We start from the raw sequence: 15,279 nt of genomic DNA on the forward strand, positions 1-15,279 counted from the left end.
TAATTAAGAATGACAAACCATTCAAAATAAGAAAGATTTGGGTTCCTAAAAGAATATTGAAAACTAACATAGATAGACCCAAAACCATTGGGTACCAAAGAAGTCTTAAATTTCTTGGTATGTGTGTCTTGTAGCATTAGAATCAAAATGTTACAAAATGAATGGCTTTGCAAGGCATATAACTGGGCAATGGAGATGGTTGAGCACCAAGGTACTTTAAAAGTTATAATTCTTCAAGATGAAAACTTGAGATATCAAGTACTTAAACTTTATTTAAATTCAATAACCACATGATTTTGATTGAATTATTGAGTTGGTTGATTATTTGAATATGCATATATAAGCATGGATGATTGATTGTGTTAGCTTCCACATGTTAATTTAATTAAATTCTTGAATGGATATTGCTCTTGAGTTTTTTTTTTTTTTTTTCATTCATTTGATATTTGTCAATGCTCTCATGAAAATTGTATGAAAATGCTAAAACTGATATATGATTGGGATGTTTTAAATATGTATATATTATTGGTTAGTTGACATGTTCAAGTGAGTATATGTTCTTTGATATATTTTTGGTTGAATACACTTTAACATAGTAATAATAATATTTTGGATAATGCATTTGAGTTGGTTTAGTGTGCTAGATAGAATAATTTCTTGTGTTTTTTGATTAACATGTATGATGCATCATGTTTACATATTTTTAGTTTTAAATTGCTCAAGTGTTGACATGCTTTTAAAGGTATATAAACATGTAATATTTAATTTTTGGTTGCATAACAATGTTTAATGCTTATTGCAAAATCGAGTCAAATCAATTTGACTGTGTGTTCAAAATTGATTGAAACTTGATTTACAAAAATACTTTTCAAAATAGATTAAGATATCCAAAATTCATATATTAAGGTGTTTTGATTTGATGTATAAATTATTTATTTCACTGCTAGTATTTTACTTTATAATCCTTAAAAAAATTTGTTGATGCATGGTTACTCATGTATATGAACACCAATTCATGCGTTTTAGTCAATCTTATTATGCAAAATGTCAATTGTTTTTCATATTGAAATCTTTGTGTACATGACTGTGTACATGTAGTACACACTCATATATTTTCTATTCAAATTTTTTTTTTAAATTATCATACACAACCATCTTAATGAAGAACATGCCCATGTACTTTTGGGATTTTTGGGCTTTTAAAATTGTGTAAACACACTTGTGTGTACTAATACACACGCTCATGTTTGCAACAGTATTTAAAGAAAACACATTCTTCATTTTAATTTCACATGCACCTTAACATCAGGCTTTGCTTTTCCAACAACCACAACATGAACCTCTACCAAAATCAGCCCTAGTAGCCTCGGTTCCCCAAAATTTGTTCTCTCTAGCTTGATTTTTGCTTGAATCCATGAAGTGAAAATGGGTCCAATGAAGAAGGTGGCACAATGGTTTTTCTATAACTTTGGGATTGAAACAAAAAACATTGTTCAATGAAACAAGCTTTCAAAAATCCAACGTTGATGAGATGGGAATCATTAACTTTTATGCATTTGGATGTCTATGAGGATTTAGTTTATGAATTTTATAGCTCATTATTGGTGCCAAGAGATGGAAATGGTAACATTATTTGATTTACTATAAGTTTTAGAATGAGGGGAGATGATTTTGAAATTGAGCTTCAAAAATTTGCTACATGGTTAAATTATGATAATAACGGGATTTTGAACATTCCTGAAGGTTGGATTTTGGATTATCTATGGTGCGATCTTGGTGGTATTGGGGTATATTATTCTAACATTACCAAATCCATAAGGTTTAGTCATCCTCTTGTAAGTATTTTACACTAAATGATTACATACACGTTAAATGCTGGAAAAAGCACAAATGGGCAAGTGTCTATGTAAGATATAGTACTTTTAAAGGTTGCCTTAGTGGAATTCAAGTAGACACAACTAAATGGTTGATTTGTAAATTGCTTGAAATCCGAGATGATGATGTTAAGATTCAGTTTTCCATGCTTATTACTTTCATCGCTTTGAAATTGGAGATCACTTTTGATGATAATGATAAGGTATATTTGAGGAAATTCAAAGTGACTTACTAGTTAAATGTCAATACTTTATCAAAGATGAAGATGATAGAAAAGGTTCAAAATAATGGATGGCAATCGATCATTGTTGAAGGAAATAATGAAGAAGAACAAGCGGGTGAAGAGCAAATTAGAGAAGAGCAAGAGATGCCTTCAATGACTAGTGATCCCATAACTCAGTGGTGTGGATTGTCTGATTCAGTACATGGAAGGAAGATTCAATGTTATGGAATTATCTTATCAAGTTAGATTTGATTCCATGGAGTCATCTCATAAAGCAAGGTTTAACGCAATAGAGTCCACACTTACTATGAATAAGTTTATCGATACATGCAAGGACAAGTTATAAGTTTAAGAGAGAACTTCTACAGAGATTGAGCATCTAGGCAGAGAGATGATTATCCCCCACCTCATCCATAAATCCTTCTTCATGCATCATACATTTTTAAACTATTGCATATCATTGCATTTAACTTTTGAGGAACATCTTTAGTACTTAAACTTTACTAATTATCATGTTTATATTTTTTACGATGTTAGTATCTACGTATTAATTTTGGAGCATGCTTAAATACCTAGTTAATCTTGCATTTAACTTTGTTATCTAGTTGATTAATGCTTTTAACAATGTAGTTGTCTTATTGTGATGACTAGATAAATTATTGATGTCTTGATAAGAGATGCTATATTTTTTATACAGTTCTTATATGACATGATATTTGGTTGTACATATTTTGAACATTATCTTTGAATGGATGGATAATTGGTTTTAATGCCTTATTTTTAATGATGATGGTTAATTAAATGAATTTTAGATGTATATTTCTTTGGATATATGATTATGTGGATTACATGATTGAAGTATAGATCAATAAAATTTATTGTCATGACATATCAATTTTAGTTGATGAACTTAAGTTGAATTGTATTGAAATTGATATATTTTGCTTATCTTGGAGTTGAATTGATGTGATTATTATTGATTGAATTAGCTTGAAAATTGAATTGATGGTGTTTGGAAAGAAATTTGGATGGTTTGAATGCATATATTGGAGTGACTTTTGATTGTTACTTTTTGTTTGAAAAAGGGATCTTTCAAAAATATGGGGGATACCATGCTGAATTTTTTAGAAAATTGGTAAAAAAATCAAGTTGCTTTAACACCAAAACTTGGTCTTTATATTTGTTAAAATGTGTTAAAGTAAAGCAGAGCATATAGACATTGAGCAAAGGGAGTAATTTTTAAAATTGGTGTTGTTTAGCCTTGAATTGGTAATCAAATGGAAAATTGAAATTTAATTTATCTTTCCATATTGTTTTTAATTAATGCCAAAAAGGGGGAGAGATAGGTTGAATTAAAATTGTATTCATCGAAAAGGCTAAAAGAATGGACAAAATTGAAAAAACTACATTTTTTTTAACTTGATAAATATTTTGGCAATTTGTGCAAAAATTTGATAATGTTAGGGGAGCATTTTCAATTGAAATTTTTTACTTACAAAAATTTTGATTCAAACTTGGTTGTTGTCATCAATCAAAAAGGGAAAAATTGTTGAACCCTGAATTGTTTTGATAATGATAAAAATACAAGTTTGAATATCTAACATTGTCCAAAGAATTTGTTAAAAATATTACAAAATGAACACAAATTGAACAATATAGAAACAAGACACACACACACGTGTAAAACCCAAACACAAGGAAAAATAGCCCTTATAGCCTCTACGTACAAGTTTGGGCAAAGTCAACAAAATCAACATGTTAAAGTAAGGGGCAAATTGTTGGACCTTTAGGTGTTTTAATGATGCTAAAGACACAAGTTTGAATGTCTAACATTGTTTAAGAAATGTGTTAAAAATATTATCAAATGAACACAATTTGAAAAATACATAAACAAGACATACATACCCATGTACAAGCCAAACATGAGGAAAAAGTCCTCTTGTAGCCTCCGCATACAAGTTTGGGCAAAGTCAACACGATCAACATACTGGAGTATGATAACTGTCGATGTATCATACAACACATGTCTGTGTATCTTTAGGGTTGAAGCACACAAGGAAAATTCGTCATTCAATTTCACCATGCTTTATGAAGAATTTAAAAGAGAAAAAGATTCAAGCCCATGCATAGGCAAAAATTTAGGAATTCTCTTTCATTCATTCCCTATTCGACTCCTCATTCATGACTTTGGAATCTTGGAAGAATATCAAATATGAACGAGAAACGATTGTGCATCTTCAAGGAACATTTGTTAGGACATATATCAAGAAGAAAATTTGATCATTGGAAGCTTTGACCGAGATTGACTATGCATTGAAAAGAAGAAATTTAAATGATACACGATCATATATCCCTGGAACACACTCATGTATCATGTAGATCCAAGAACAAAATGTCTTTCTTAAAGCTCAACAGATCAATTATCCCATCCAAAGGTCATATGAGCTATTTCAATCATCCAACACTATAAATTAAAGATCATTTGAAGTGAAATAGTTTAAAGATCACATTTATTAAAAATCATATTCTTTTTCTTCTCTAAAACTCTCTTTGTAAGCTCATAACTCAAACTCTTAAGAGAATTTTGTGCTCATTCTTTGTATCAACTTTTATAGAGACATTTACAACTAAATTTCAATCATAGTTGGGAAAATCTCAAATAAACTATTATGGTAGGCGTAATCTCAGATCAACTAGTGTATGTGGATGAAATCTCGAAAACTATTGTAAAGAAAGGAGTTTTATTAGTGGAATTTCAAGCAAGTTGCTTAAAGAATTGGACGTAGGAGACTTGAATGAGAAAACTCTGAACCACTATAAATCCTTGGGCTTTTATATCCCTTACTCTTTACTTGTGCACTTTATTTGTATTGTGTGTTTATGGTACATTGGTGAATATTATTTAAGCTTAATTACTTGAGCATATTGTTTAAATTAGTTGTGTGATTATGTTTGATTGGAAATTTGTTTAAAAAATTTAATGTAGTTTAAATCTGTCAATAATCATATTCACCTCCTCTAGAATTATTAGTCATTTAGAATTTTTCAAATTCACTATTAAATGTGGATGTATCAAATTCAAGATATGCCCCAAAACATATCTATTGGAATAACATCTTTCCATTATCTATAAACACCATGTGAATGTAGTAAAATATGTCATTGCATCTACTCACTGTCACATTGAGTCCAAAGTCATGGAAGCGAAGTACTTTTTGACTACTTGATCAAGTTATATTGTCAAACCCATGTTTTTTCTTTTCCAATTTGATGTTACGTTTTACAATAAAAAATTAGTTAATTCTCATACCAAATGAACAAACTAAAACATAGATACAAAATATGTAACAAAATGATAGTTGCACCAAAGATTCTATGCTACTTGTGTAATGCTATACAAAGTGGAAAATTACAATAACCTCCTCATGCCATAAAATTCTTACCTTACCCCTTATTTAATAACCTCTTAGCTAAAATCATATACACTTACCCCTAATATATGCTAAATCAATTTTATATCTAAGATTTTATAGGATTCACATATAGCTATGTTAACTTGTAAAATTATAATAACCCCTCTTGGTGATAAATTCTTTCACTTCTTCTATATGCAAAGAAAATTACCTTCACTCCTCTTGGCATACAATGTATACACTTATCTCCTTGCATAGGCCAAATCAATTCCATATTTGAGATTTTATGCGATTCATGTATGGGTATACCAAGAGAAAAATTATAATAGCGCCTTTTTTGGTAAAAAAAATTCTTACAATTACCCATTGAGTTCATCCTTTTCATCGTATAAAATGCTTACACTTGTTGCCTCACCCTTATGCCAAATATGTTCCCTAGATTTTGCTTATGTTGTTTATATTGACTTAAAATCGATTCAATTAAATGCAAATAGATTTATATTATCTTTCATTCTAACCATATTCACAACTTAATCACCAAAACAGTAATAAAATTAAAATCTAATGTCTAAGACCCTAATTGTGTTATAAAACCTTAAAATAATAAATAATTGTGTTAATACAAGCCTTTATTATAAAACTTATACAATGTAGCCAAGAAACGACTAAAACAAACATTTTTTCCATTATGTAAAGTGAAAAACATGTCAAAGCTTCAAAGAAGAATAACAATGAAAGAGAATGATTGATTTGTTGGATGCAGTCGATTTTTGGCCCCCTTTTTTTTTTTTAATTGAAAACAGCATTGAAAAGATTAGGCTAAATTTATTAAAATAGAAGATAACAAGTGAAATTTCATTATATATAGATATAATTTTATGAATATAAAAGTGGGCACTATATATATATTTGTGTAAACAATTTAGAAAGTGAATGTTTTATTTGATATACCTTTCAATAATTTAATATACGGGTTAATTTGTCATTATAAATTTACTAAAAATAATAGTTCCCCCAATCAACCTAATTTTCATAATATTTGTAAATTTGAGTGGGCTATTAAGGTGAAGTCAAAGCTCTTTTGACTCTTGTGATTGGGCTATATACTGTACAAGATTGAGCTATGTTTGGGCCCAAAAAGCCGAAATAGTGTAAGAACGCACAAACCAAACCATATTGGTTTCTTTTTACGATTGAATGACACCGATAATCAAAAGGGTACAAATCGAGACACATGAAAAGTCAATTAAGATCTAAGGGCAAAGCTATCATGCCTCCATCCTAGCCACCAAATTCCTGAGACTGCACATCTCCTAGTTAGAATACTAGATCTTGTAATCTAGTATTCTATTGTTTTATGGAAATCCTAATTTTTTATACAAAGTAGCGCAAAACCAATCCGTACAAAGATTCACAATTCTTATTTTTATAAAGTCACACATAATTCAACATCTTGATTTTAAAATCATGGAAGAAAGTTTATTACATCTATATCTTTATAGTCATATTAACTTAAAATTTTATTTATTTGATAATTAGTTTTTTTTTTTTTTTTGGGTTGAAATGATTTAATAATTTTGAACTGCATTTGGAAATGAATGATAGAAAGGCTGAAATGATACTTCTATTGGTAGAAAAGGATTAGGGGGTAACTAATATTTTACATATGCAACTGTTAAATGAATTTTTTCATAAGTAGGGAGCTTTCAACATTTCACATATGTGGGGCCTTAATTAATATTTTACTATTCGAGAGGTAACTTGATACTATACAAAATTCAGGTTGAATACAAAAATATGAATTTTTCAAACAATTGTCATTTTTACATTATATTAAACATTTACTTGCTAAATTTCTAGTTAATTTAGCTTCAAAATTATTTAGGTAGATTTGTAGGGATTTTACGGTCTTCGACAGCATAATAACAAAGCAAAAATTTAATTTACTACCTGAATCCCCAATAACCCCTTTTGGATCAACTCGTAGTATAATTAATTTACAAACATACAAAACACACATAAGGTGTTTGCTAGATATACTTATATATGTGGTTCCTTCGTCTTTCGTTGATGGAGAGAGGTCAGAAAGAAGTTACTCTCAGAACCAAGCATAGACCCACTCCTTAGTATCCACACGAAGTAGAAATTATAGAGGCTCGACTATGTTCGTGGCTGGCTAAAACTACTTGACAACTTTAAGTGAAAAGGGACGAAATTATCTCTCTGCAACGACTAAGGTTGAATATATTTTTCAGTGTATTTTTTTAATTAAAATGAGAAAAGGCATATATATATACTTTTCACACATTTGCCACCTTGGACTTGAATATGCCTCAAGTGGCATACCCATGCACACTTGACACAAATTAATGTGTCAAATATACATGACTTCCATGAGAAAATTCCCACCCAACTTCTGCGTATACAACTTCTAAAAGTTGTATTTTAGTTGACATGATAAATGTGGATATCCCCTTATTATTATCCCATTATCTCTTCACCATCTTTGACATTCAACCCAAATTTAGAAGATTCCAATATTAATGAAGATAGGATAAAATCCTATCGTAATCATAATTTGAATTTCAAATTATGTGACATGGATTTGAGTCAATCCAACTCAATCTTGCCAAATCTTGCATACAGCCCAATAACTTAGGATTATTACAATATGATTCCAATATATGTTAAAATATTTTTCAGGTTCGTACACCCTAACAACTCAGGATTATTACATTAAGGTTCCAAAATATACTAAAATATATTTCAGGTTTATAGACTTTTCCAAGTCTCTAGATTCTCAATCTACAATCCGAACCAAATCCATCTTGGATAATCCTCATGCCTCCAAACCCTATCAACTAAGTTGGTAGTGACTAAATTCATGTCAGACTCTTGACCTAGTATCTATCCTAATGTAAACCAAGATTGACCTCTAACAAAGCATCATAGTCACCTGATTAATAAAAGTCAACATGTGACTTATTTTAACTTATCAGCAATTTGGTTACGCATACAATTTAATCATTTTGTCATACGATATCTCTTCGAGGTTGAGATATAGATTAAGTGTCTCCCTCATGACTCTTCGAATAACATAGATTGATTTCTATCAATGACCAAATAATATTGAATTGAGCATCAATTCAATTCCACTGTGATCACAGATTTAAGTGATAATTGATATTTGTTAGTAAACCCTAACTAAGATATCAAATTTTGTACTTGAGAGTAATGAAGCCTTTATTGATCCACCATAGCTTTCCTATAGATCCTGATATGGTCAATCACCACCTTTCTGGCAATCCTCTAACAAGACTATGTTGGGCTCGTGTTAAACCATATTGATCCTTGTACAAAACGATCCAATGACCTCAAGTCTAAGGATCACATGTACCTTTGAGGATATTTTCCATAGACACTGGAGTAACCATTTACATGGAATCCTCTAGCAAGTAGTCTAGTGAATATGTCTCAACGTATATCAATATGTTACACCAAGTTGTCAACAAACAATTTTGACATATGAGAATTGTCATTATCTTTTGATAAGGTCATTTAACACTATGATAACTTTATTACAATTACCTATGCCCTTGATCATGATAATATCAAAGTTACAGAAGTTTTAAGAATAATCATCTAATGTGTACATAGGGTTCTCATGATCAAATGTCGAGTACTAATCCCTTCGTTATAGTTCAACTAGTCTTATGACATTTGTTTTAGCATATATTAACATGTTTTACAAACAAAGAAATGCCACTAGAAATTATAAATATGACCTTCATTATTGAACTTGTATCGTTATAGGGATTGGTTCTAAAGTATCAACCCCAACAATCTTCTACTTACATTATAGTCAATCACCCTGCAAACAACATTGAATATCGTACGTGAACATCATTGCTTCTGTTGCAATAGAGCATTCATTGATACAGTCTATTCATTTAGTTTTTTAAAGTCAACTAACCATTCTTCTTGTTAATCATTATTAACAAGATGAAAAGTTAAAGTATGCAATTAAATTGTTTAGTGAGATAATGACTTTTATTAAACATCTGCTTGGTACAAATAGTGTCAAATTCATTATGCAACAAAGTCAAATTTCACGATCCAATATACTGTTTAGGGTGCGTTTGGTTAAGGATTTTTAAGATTACCTTAGTAATCTATCTTTTATTCCTTTGTTTGGTTTGTCAGTAATAAAATATTACAGTAATCTTTTATTACCAATGCTAACGTGGCAGGTAATATAGGTGGTAATCTGATTACCACCTTCACCTTAGGTATTTAAAGATTACTGGGGTAATCTTGAGTTTATTATAAAAAAATTATTATTTATTAATTTTTTGAGATAAAAATAAACTTATTTTTAATTAATATGACAAATAATATAAAAAATATTTAAAAATAATTATATTCAAGGGTATTTAAGTAAAATAATTTACTAGTAATCTTTTATTACTTTTAACCAAACACAATAATTATTTATACCTATCTAATTTTATCAAACATAGTAATCATTTATACCCAGTAATCTTCTAAGTAATCTATCTTCAAGATAATTTTTCTATTTTAGTAATCAAACATTACCCAAACCAAACGCCCCCTTAAGGTCTTGCATTTTTAAACACCCTATACTCTTCTTTCAACGTAGAATTTATTTAACATAGGTATATTTGACTTGTCCTTTAAATTGATATTCAATATTTTCAATCTGATTTATCTTATATCACTGTTCCATATTGAGTGATTTCATCCTTCAAGATGTCATAAATTATTCAAATTCATTTTTAGAAATTCAAGGACATTTTCTGGTATGTCATCCAATGATGCTTATTTGGACACAGATGATATTTCTAAAAGTTGAGATATCAACTTTGAGTATATATCATGATATTTGTGATCATTTTGAGAGCTAGCACTAATAGAAATCTAATCATCTTGGTTTCTCAATTTATGTGTTCAATGACACATAATCCAAGAAAGGCATGTATCATCATGATAAAGGAGAATCTTTTTAGATTCCTATTTGTTGAATCCCTTCAGCTTTCGGATATAACATTGTTTAATAATCATCATTGAAACGATGTTCAACAATTAAATATAATTCTTACTAAAGTTAGTAAGAGATCGACATAGTCATCCTTTTCTAGATAGACAATTGGTATTCATTATTTGACAAATTGAGTATCTCAAAATACTAGTCATGAATAAGTCATTTATACATCAAATTAATGGTCCAATTTATTTATACGATTGAGAATTGTAGAAGTGATCACTGTTATAACTCTTGTAAAAGTTTTATTTTTGAAAATTGTTACAACCAGTTTTATTTCTTTTCATCTTGCCCATACACAAAAGTGAATACATTGTTCCTATAGCTAATATGGCATGCACGTACCATATTTCCAACTCATAGGTCCATCTCTTCTCTTGGCAAGCATTCAATATGTCTTGGCTCCTACATATCAATCAAATGTGAGAATTTTAAATCCCATGTTAAATAATGTGAGATTTTGAGAAAAGGTTCAATTCTCAATTATACCTAAAGTTGAACACTCGGTCTTCTTCTTTTTGTTAGTTGATAAGTTTATACAGCGTTTGCTTCAATGGTCAGGCTCACCACATTGAAAGCAAATTACCTTACTCTTGCCAACTACATGATTATGAGGGCTTAGTGTGTCATGAGGTACTAGCTGAGATTCAGAATTTAGTTTGGCCTTAGCCTTACTTCTTTCTTTCCCTTTTTTCAAACTAGTACACTACAATCTTTAAAAATCCTTCAATGGATTCTCCTTTGTTATCCTTTAAAAAGTTCATAATGAACTTTGTGTAAGGTTCATGTAGAGACAAGATAACAAGGTTGAAGCCCATGTTATCCATCACACATGAGTCTAAAGTTTTGGCCTTCTCGATCAATTTAAGTATATTAAACATGTGAACTTCATTCTCTACATCATCTTCCATTTTTTTAATTAAGGATCTACTTCATTACTTGATATTGTTCTAAACGAGCATGACCTCGAAAGATCTTACACAAATGATCGATTATATCTTTATTAGATAAACCATTAGTCTACATATCATAGGTCAATGAAGATAATATAATATTCAATGTAAGTCTTGCATCACTTTCATGTTTTTCAAAAACATCATATTGCCTCATTTTAGTATCATGTTTGGGCACAATAGGTAAGTCATGTACTATAGCATACAAGATTTTGTTTTCTTCTAGTACATTCCGTAGATGTTGATACCAGTCAAGATATGTAGTGTTCAACCCAAACTTGTTTTCAAATATCTTTTCAAAGATTGGTTGATTTTTAAGTCCATTCTACAAAAACAAAAATAAAGTCATATTTTGATTTTATATTTATTTAACATAGTATTTCGTTAATAAATTCTCTAACTATTTTATTCAAGTCAACAACCTTCTCTGTTAAACTCGAGAAGTCTTAATGAATTTCCTAATGGGTCGAGATCTTATTGTATTAACTCTCCCTTTCATTTTGGCAAACAAGTTTGAATTAATCAACATATACATCAATCAAACTAATCACAAAAATCTACGATCTCTAATTCAATAGTTAGCATGAATCAATCATGTGACATCAATTATAAGTAGGGTGGATACTACATATCACCTATGCAATGATAATTACATGTCCTTAAATCTACCTCTAATACACTTTCACCTTTACTTTGGCGAACAAGCTAGATGTACTAATTAAGTTGGATCCAATATAAACAATCATTAGGTATTCCGTCTGGTAGAAGCATATCCTTCACTTTGGTAAATAAGGTTCCAACAAATAGAGGCTTGTCCCAAAGCATTGTATTGGAAGACATTAGTTATTTCTTATATAATATATTTAAGAGATTTATTACGATCTCACCAATTTAATTATTTAGCATGTAAGGTGATTATTTGAAAAAAATAGAATTTAACACGCATATTACAACGTAGACTAAACGTGTCGGTATATTGTTTTAAATAATGTCAATTCCCCAAGCCATAAAGAATTGATTGGTCAACCTAAGTCCCGTTTTTTAGGTCTTTAGTAGTCCTTCGTCTTCAATTTTTCAAGAGTACATTGTTTTATTTCTCAGTTACAATTTTTTAATAATGAAAAATAAATTCTATTCTAATTTTACATTTGTAAAACAGAAACCTTGAGTTATATTCGAAAGGAGTTAGGTAAAAAGAAAAGTGCACAAGAAATTGAGAGAAGACATGACATACAGGTCCTATTTTAAAATAATAAACCCAAAAAAAGAAAATCTATAACATAGTTCATCCAACTATATGCATATCAACAAATATGCATACATAAAATAAGAATTAAAAACTATTAATTTTAATTATTTTTAACCCAAATGTCAATATACATTTTAGTCTCTCAATTTTTATATAATTACAATTCAACCCCAAAGGCAAGAAAATATTGCAATTCAATTCCAATTCACCAAAACAAGACTAAATTGAGTTTTCTCTTGCCTCAACCAACCATGTAGGTAGGTTGCCAACTATGCATGCCATGTTTCTAAAGTTCACCGAAATTCTAGAAGCGTGTACGACTTATAAAATGGCTTGGTGCTGCCTACACTAACCATGCACTATCGTGCCATTCAAACACAACTTATGGCATGGTCATGCCATCCCCAGGATAACATAGACACGACTAGCACAAGGAGTGTCCAACCATGTCATTCCTGGCGTGGGCACGACTAGCATAAAGAGTGCCCAACCATGTTATCCTTGAGACAACATTGGCACAACTAGCACAATGAGTGTCTAACCATGCCATCCCTAGGGAGTTCAATGCTAGGAGAAGGTATCGCTTGTTCTAGCATACACCCACGCCTGGTGCCAACCATGCATTATCATATGCATGGGCATTCCTGACATGTTTCTCTATCTAGTTACTGAGAAGTAATTCATTGAAAAATCTTCATATTCTGGCAAGCCTTAACACTGAGGTGAGGTAAAATGGCACATAAACTATCCTCACACCAACAACAACCTTCAAAACATGTAACAACCCAATTTGAAAATGATTTCATGCAACTACATGAAATCAATGGCTAATCAACCAGAAGTTGTTAATAATTTGCATATTCATTTTAACAGTATCCAGCAAAATCAAGGGACAAAAAATCAATAAAATTAACACAAATTTATGTTCAATTGACATCAATTAAAATTGCTTCAATAGTTTTAATAGTAAATTACAAATTAAAATTATTCGATATCAACAAAATGCAATCGAATCAATACAATACATAGGTATTTAATTTTGTAAATTAATCCCTTGAGGATGGCTTTGATACCACTATAGAAATTTTGTGGTCTTTGGCAGTGGAATAACAAATTAAAATTTTAATTTAATATCAAACATTCTGTAAAACCCCTTTTTAGATCATCCCTATAGTACGATTAATTTACAAACGTACAAAACACACATATGGTGTTTGTTAGATATACCTACATAGATGGCTTCTTTATCTTTCATTGATAGATAGAGTCACAAAGAAATTGCTTTCTAAACCAAACGTAGGCCTACTACATGGTATTAAATTATATTTGGGGTTTATAGACCTTTCTGTTTCAGGTCATAACTCAGGATTATTACACTAAAACCCCAAAATATATTAAAATATATTTCGGGTCTATAAACCTTTCTATTCTCAATCCATCATTTGAACCGAATCTAACTAGGATAATCTTCATGCCTCCATAGTTCATTAACTTTTTGTGTATGACCCATAAACTCTCCACTAAGTCAATAGTGATTGGATTCATATTGGGCTCTTGATTCGACATCTATCTAGACACAGACCAAGATTGGCTTTTATGATCACCTAATTAGTAGAGGTCAACATGTAACTTCTTTTAACCTATCGGTGATATGGTTACTTATATAATTCGATCATTTCATCATAGATATCTCTTCAAGGCTGAGGTATAGATTAAGTGTCTGCTTCAAGATTCCCTGAATAATATATATTGACTTTGGTCAATGATCGGATAATATTAAATCAAACAACAACTCAATTCCACTGTGTTCATAGATTTAATTGTTCATTGACATCCGTCAATAGGCTCTGACTGAGATATCAAATCTCATGATTAAAAGTGACAAATCCTTTATCGATTCATCATAACCTTTGTTAAGATCTTGATATGGTCAATCATCACATTTCTAGCAATTCTCTGAGTGAACTATATTAGACTAGTGTCAAACTATATCGATCTTTGTACAAGATAGTTCGATGACCTCAAGTCCAAATATCATATATTTCTCTATTCACTGAAAGGATATTTTCTATAGACACTAGAATAACCATTAATATGGAATCTTCTTGGTAGGGTCAGTCCAATGAAGACATCTATAACATGTACCCATGTATTGCACCAAGTTGTTAGTAAATAACTTTGACACGTGAGAACTGTCATCACCTTTCAATGAGGTTGTTCAGTACTATGATACTTCTATAACTATTATTTATGCCCTAGGTCATAGTAATATCAAAGTTACAGACATTTTAAGAATAGTCACCTAACATGCTCATAGGGTTCTCACGATCCAATACTAAACACTTATCCCTTTGTCACCATTCAATTATTCTTAGAGCATTTGTTTAAACATATATTAATATGTTTTATGGACAAAGAAATGTCACTAGAAATCATAAATATGACTTTTATTAATGAACTTGCATCGTTATGGGGATTGACTCTAAGACACTAACCCCAATAAG

The 15,279-nt window shown here is 30.3% G+C and overlaps 1 protein-coding gene across 1 annotated transcript in view; it reads left to right on the forward strand.

Annotated features, from left to right (window-relative positions):
- Positions 1 to 1,655: 1,655 nt before the first annotated feature.
- LOC123204846 overlaps positions 1,656 to 15,279 on the forward strand; it is a 30,068-nt gene continuing 16,444 nt past the window's right edge. Inside the window, exons 1-3 of the mRNA XM_044621650.1 lie at positions 1,656 to 1,787; positions 1,886 to 2,077; positions 2,135 to 2,296. Of these exons, the coding sequence (XP_044477585.1) occupies positions 1,656 to 1,787; positions 1,886 to 2,077; positions 2,135 to 2,296 (486 nt within the window). The remainder of the gene's footprint in view (positions 1,788 to 1,885; positions 2,078 to 2,134; positions 2,297 to 15,279) is intronic.

This window comes from Mangifera indica, chromosome 20 (assembly GCF_011075055.1).
Source record: "Mangifera indica cultivar Alphonso chromosome 20, CATAS_Mindica_2.1, whole genome shotgun sequence".
NCBI lineage: Eukaryota > Viridiplantae > Streptophyta > Magnoliopsida > Sapindales > Anacardiaceae > Mangifera > Mangifera indica.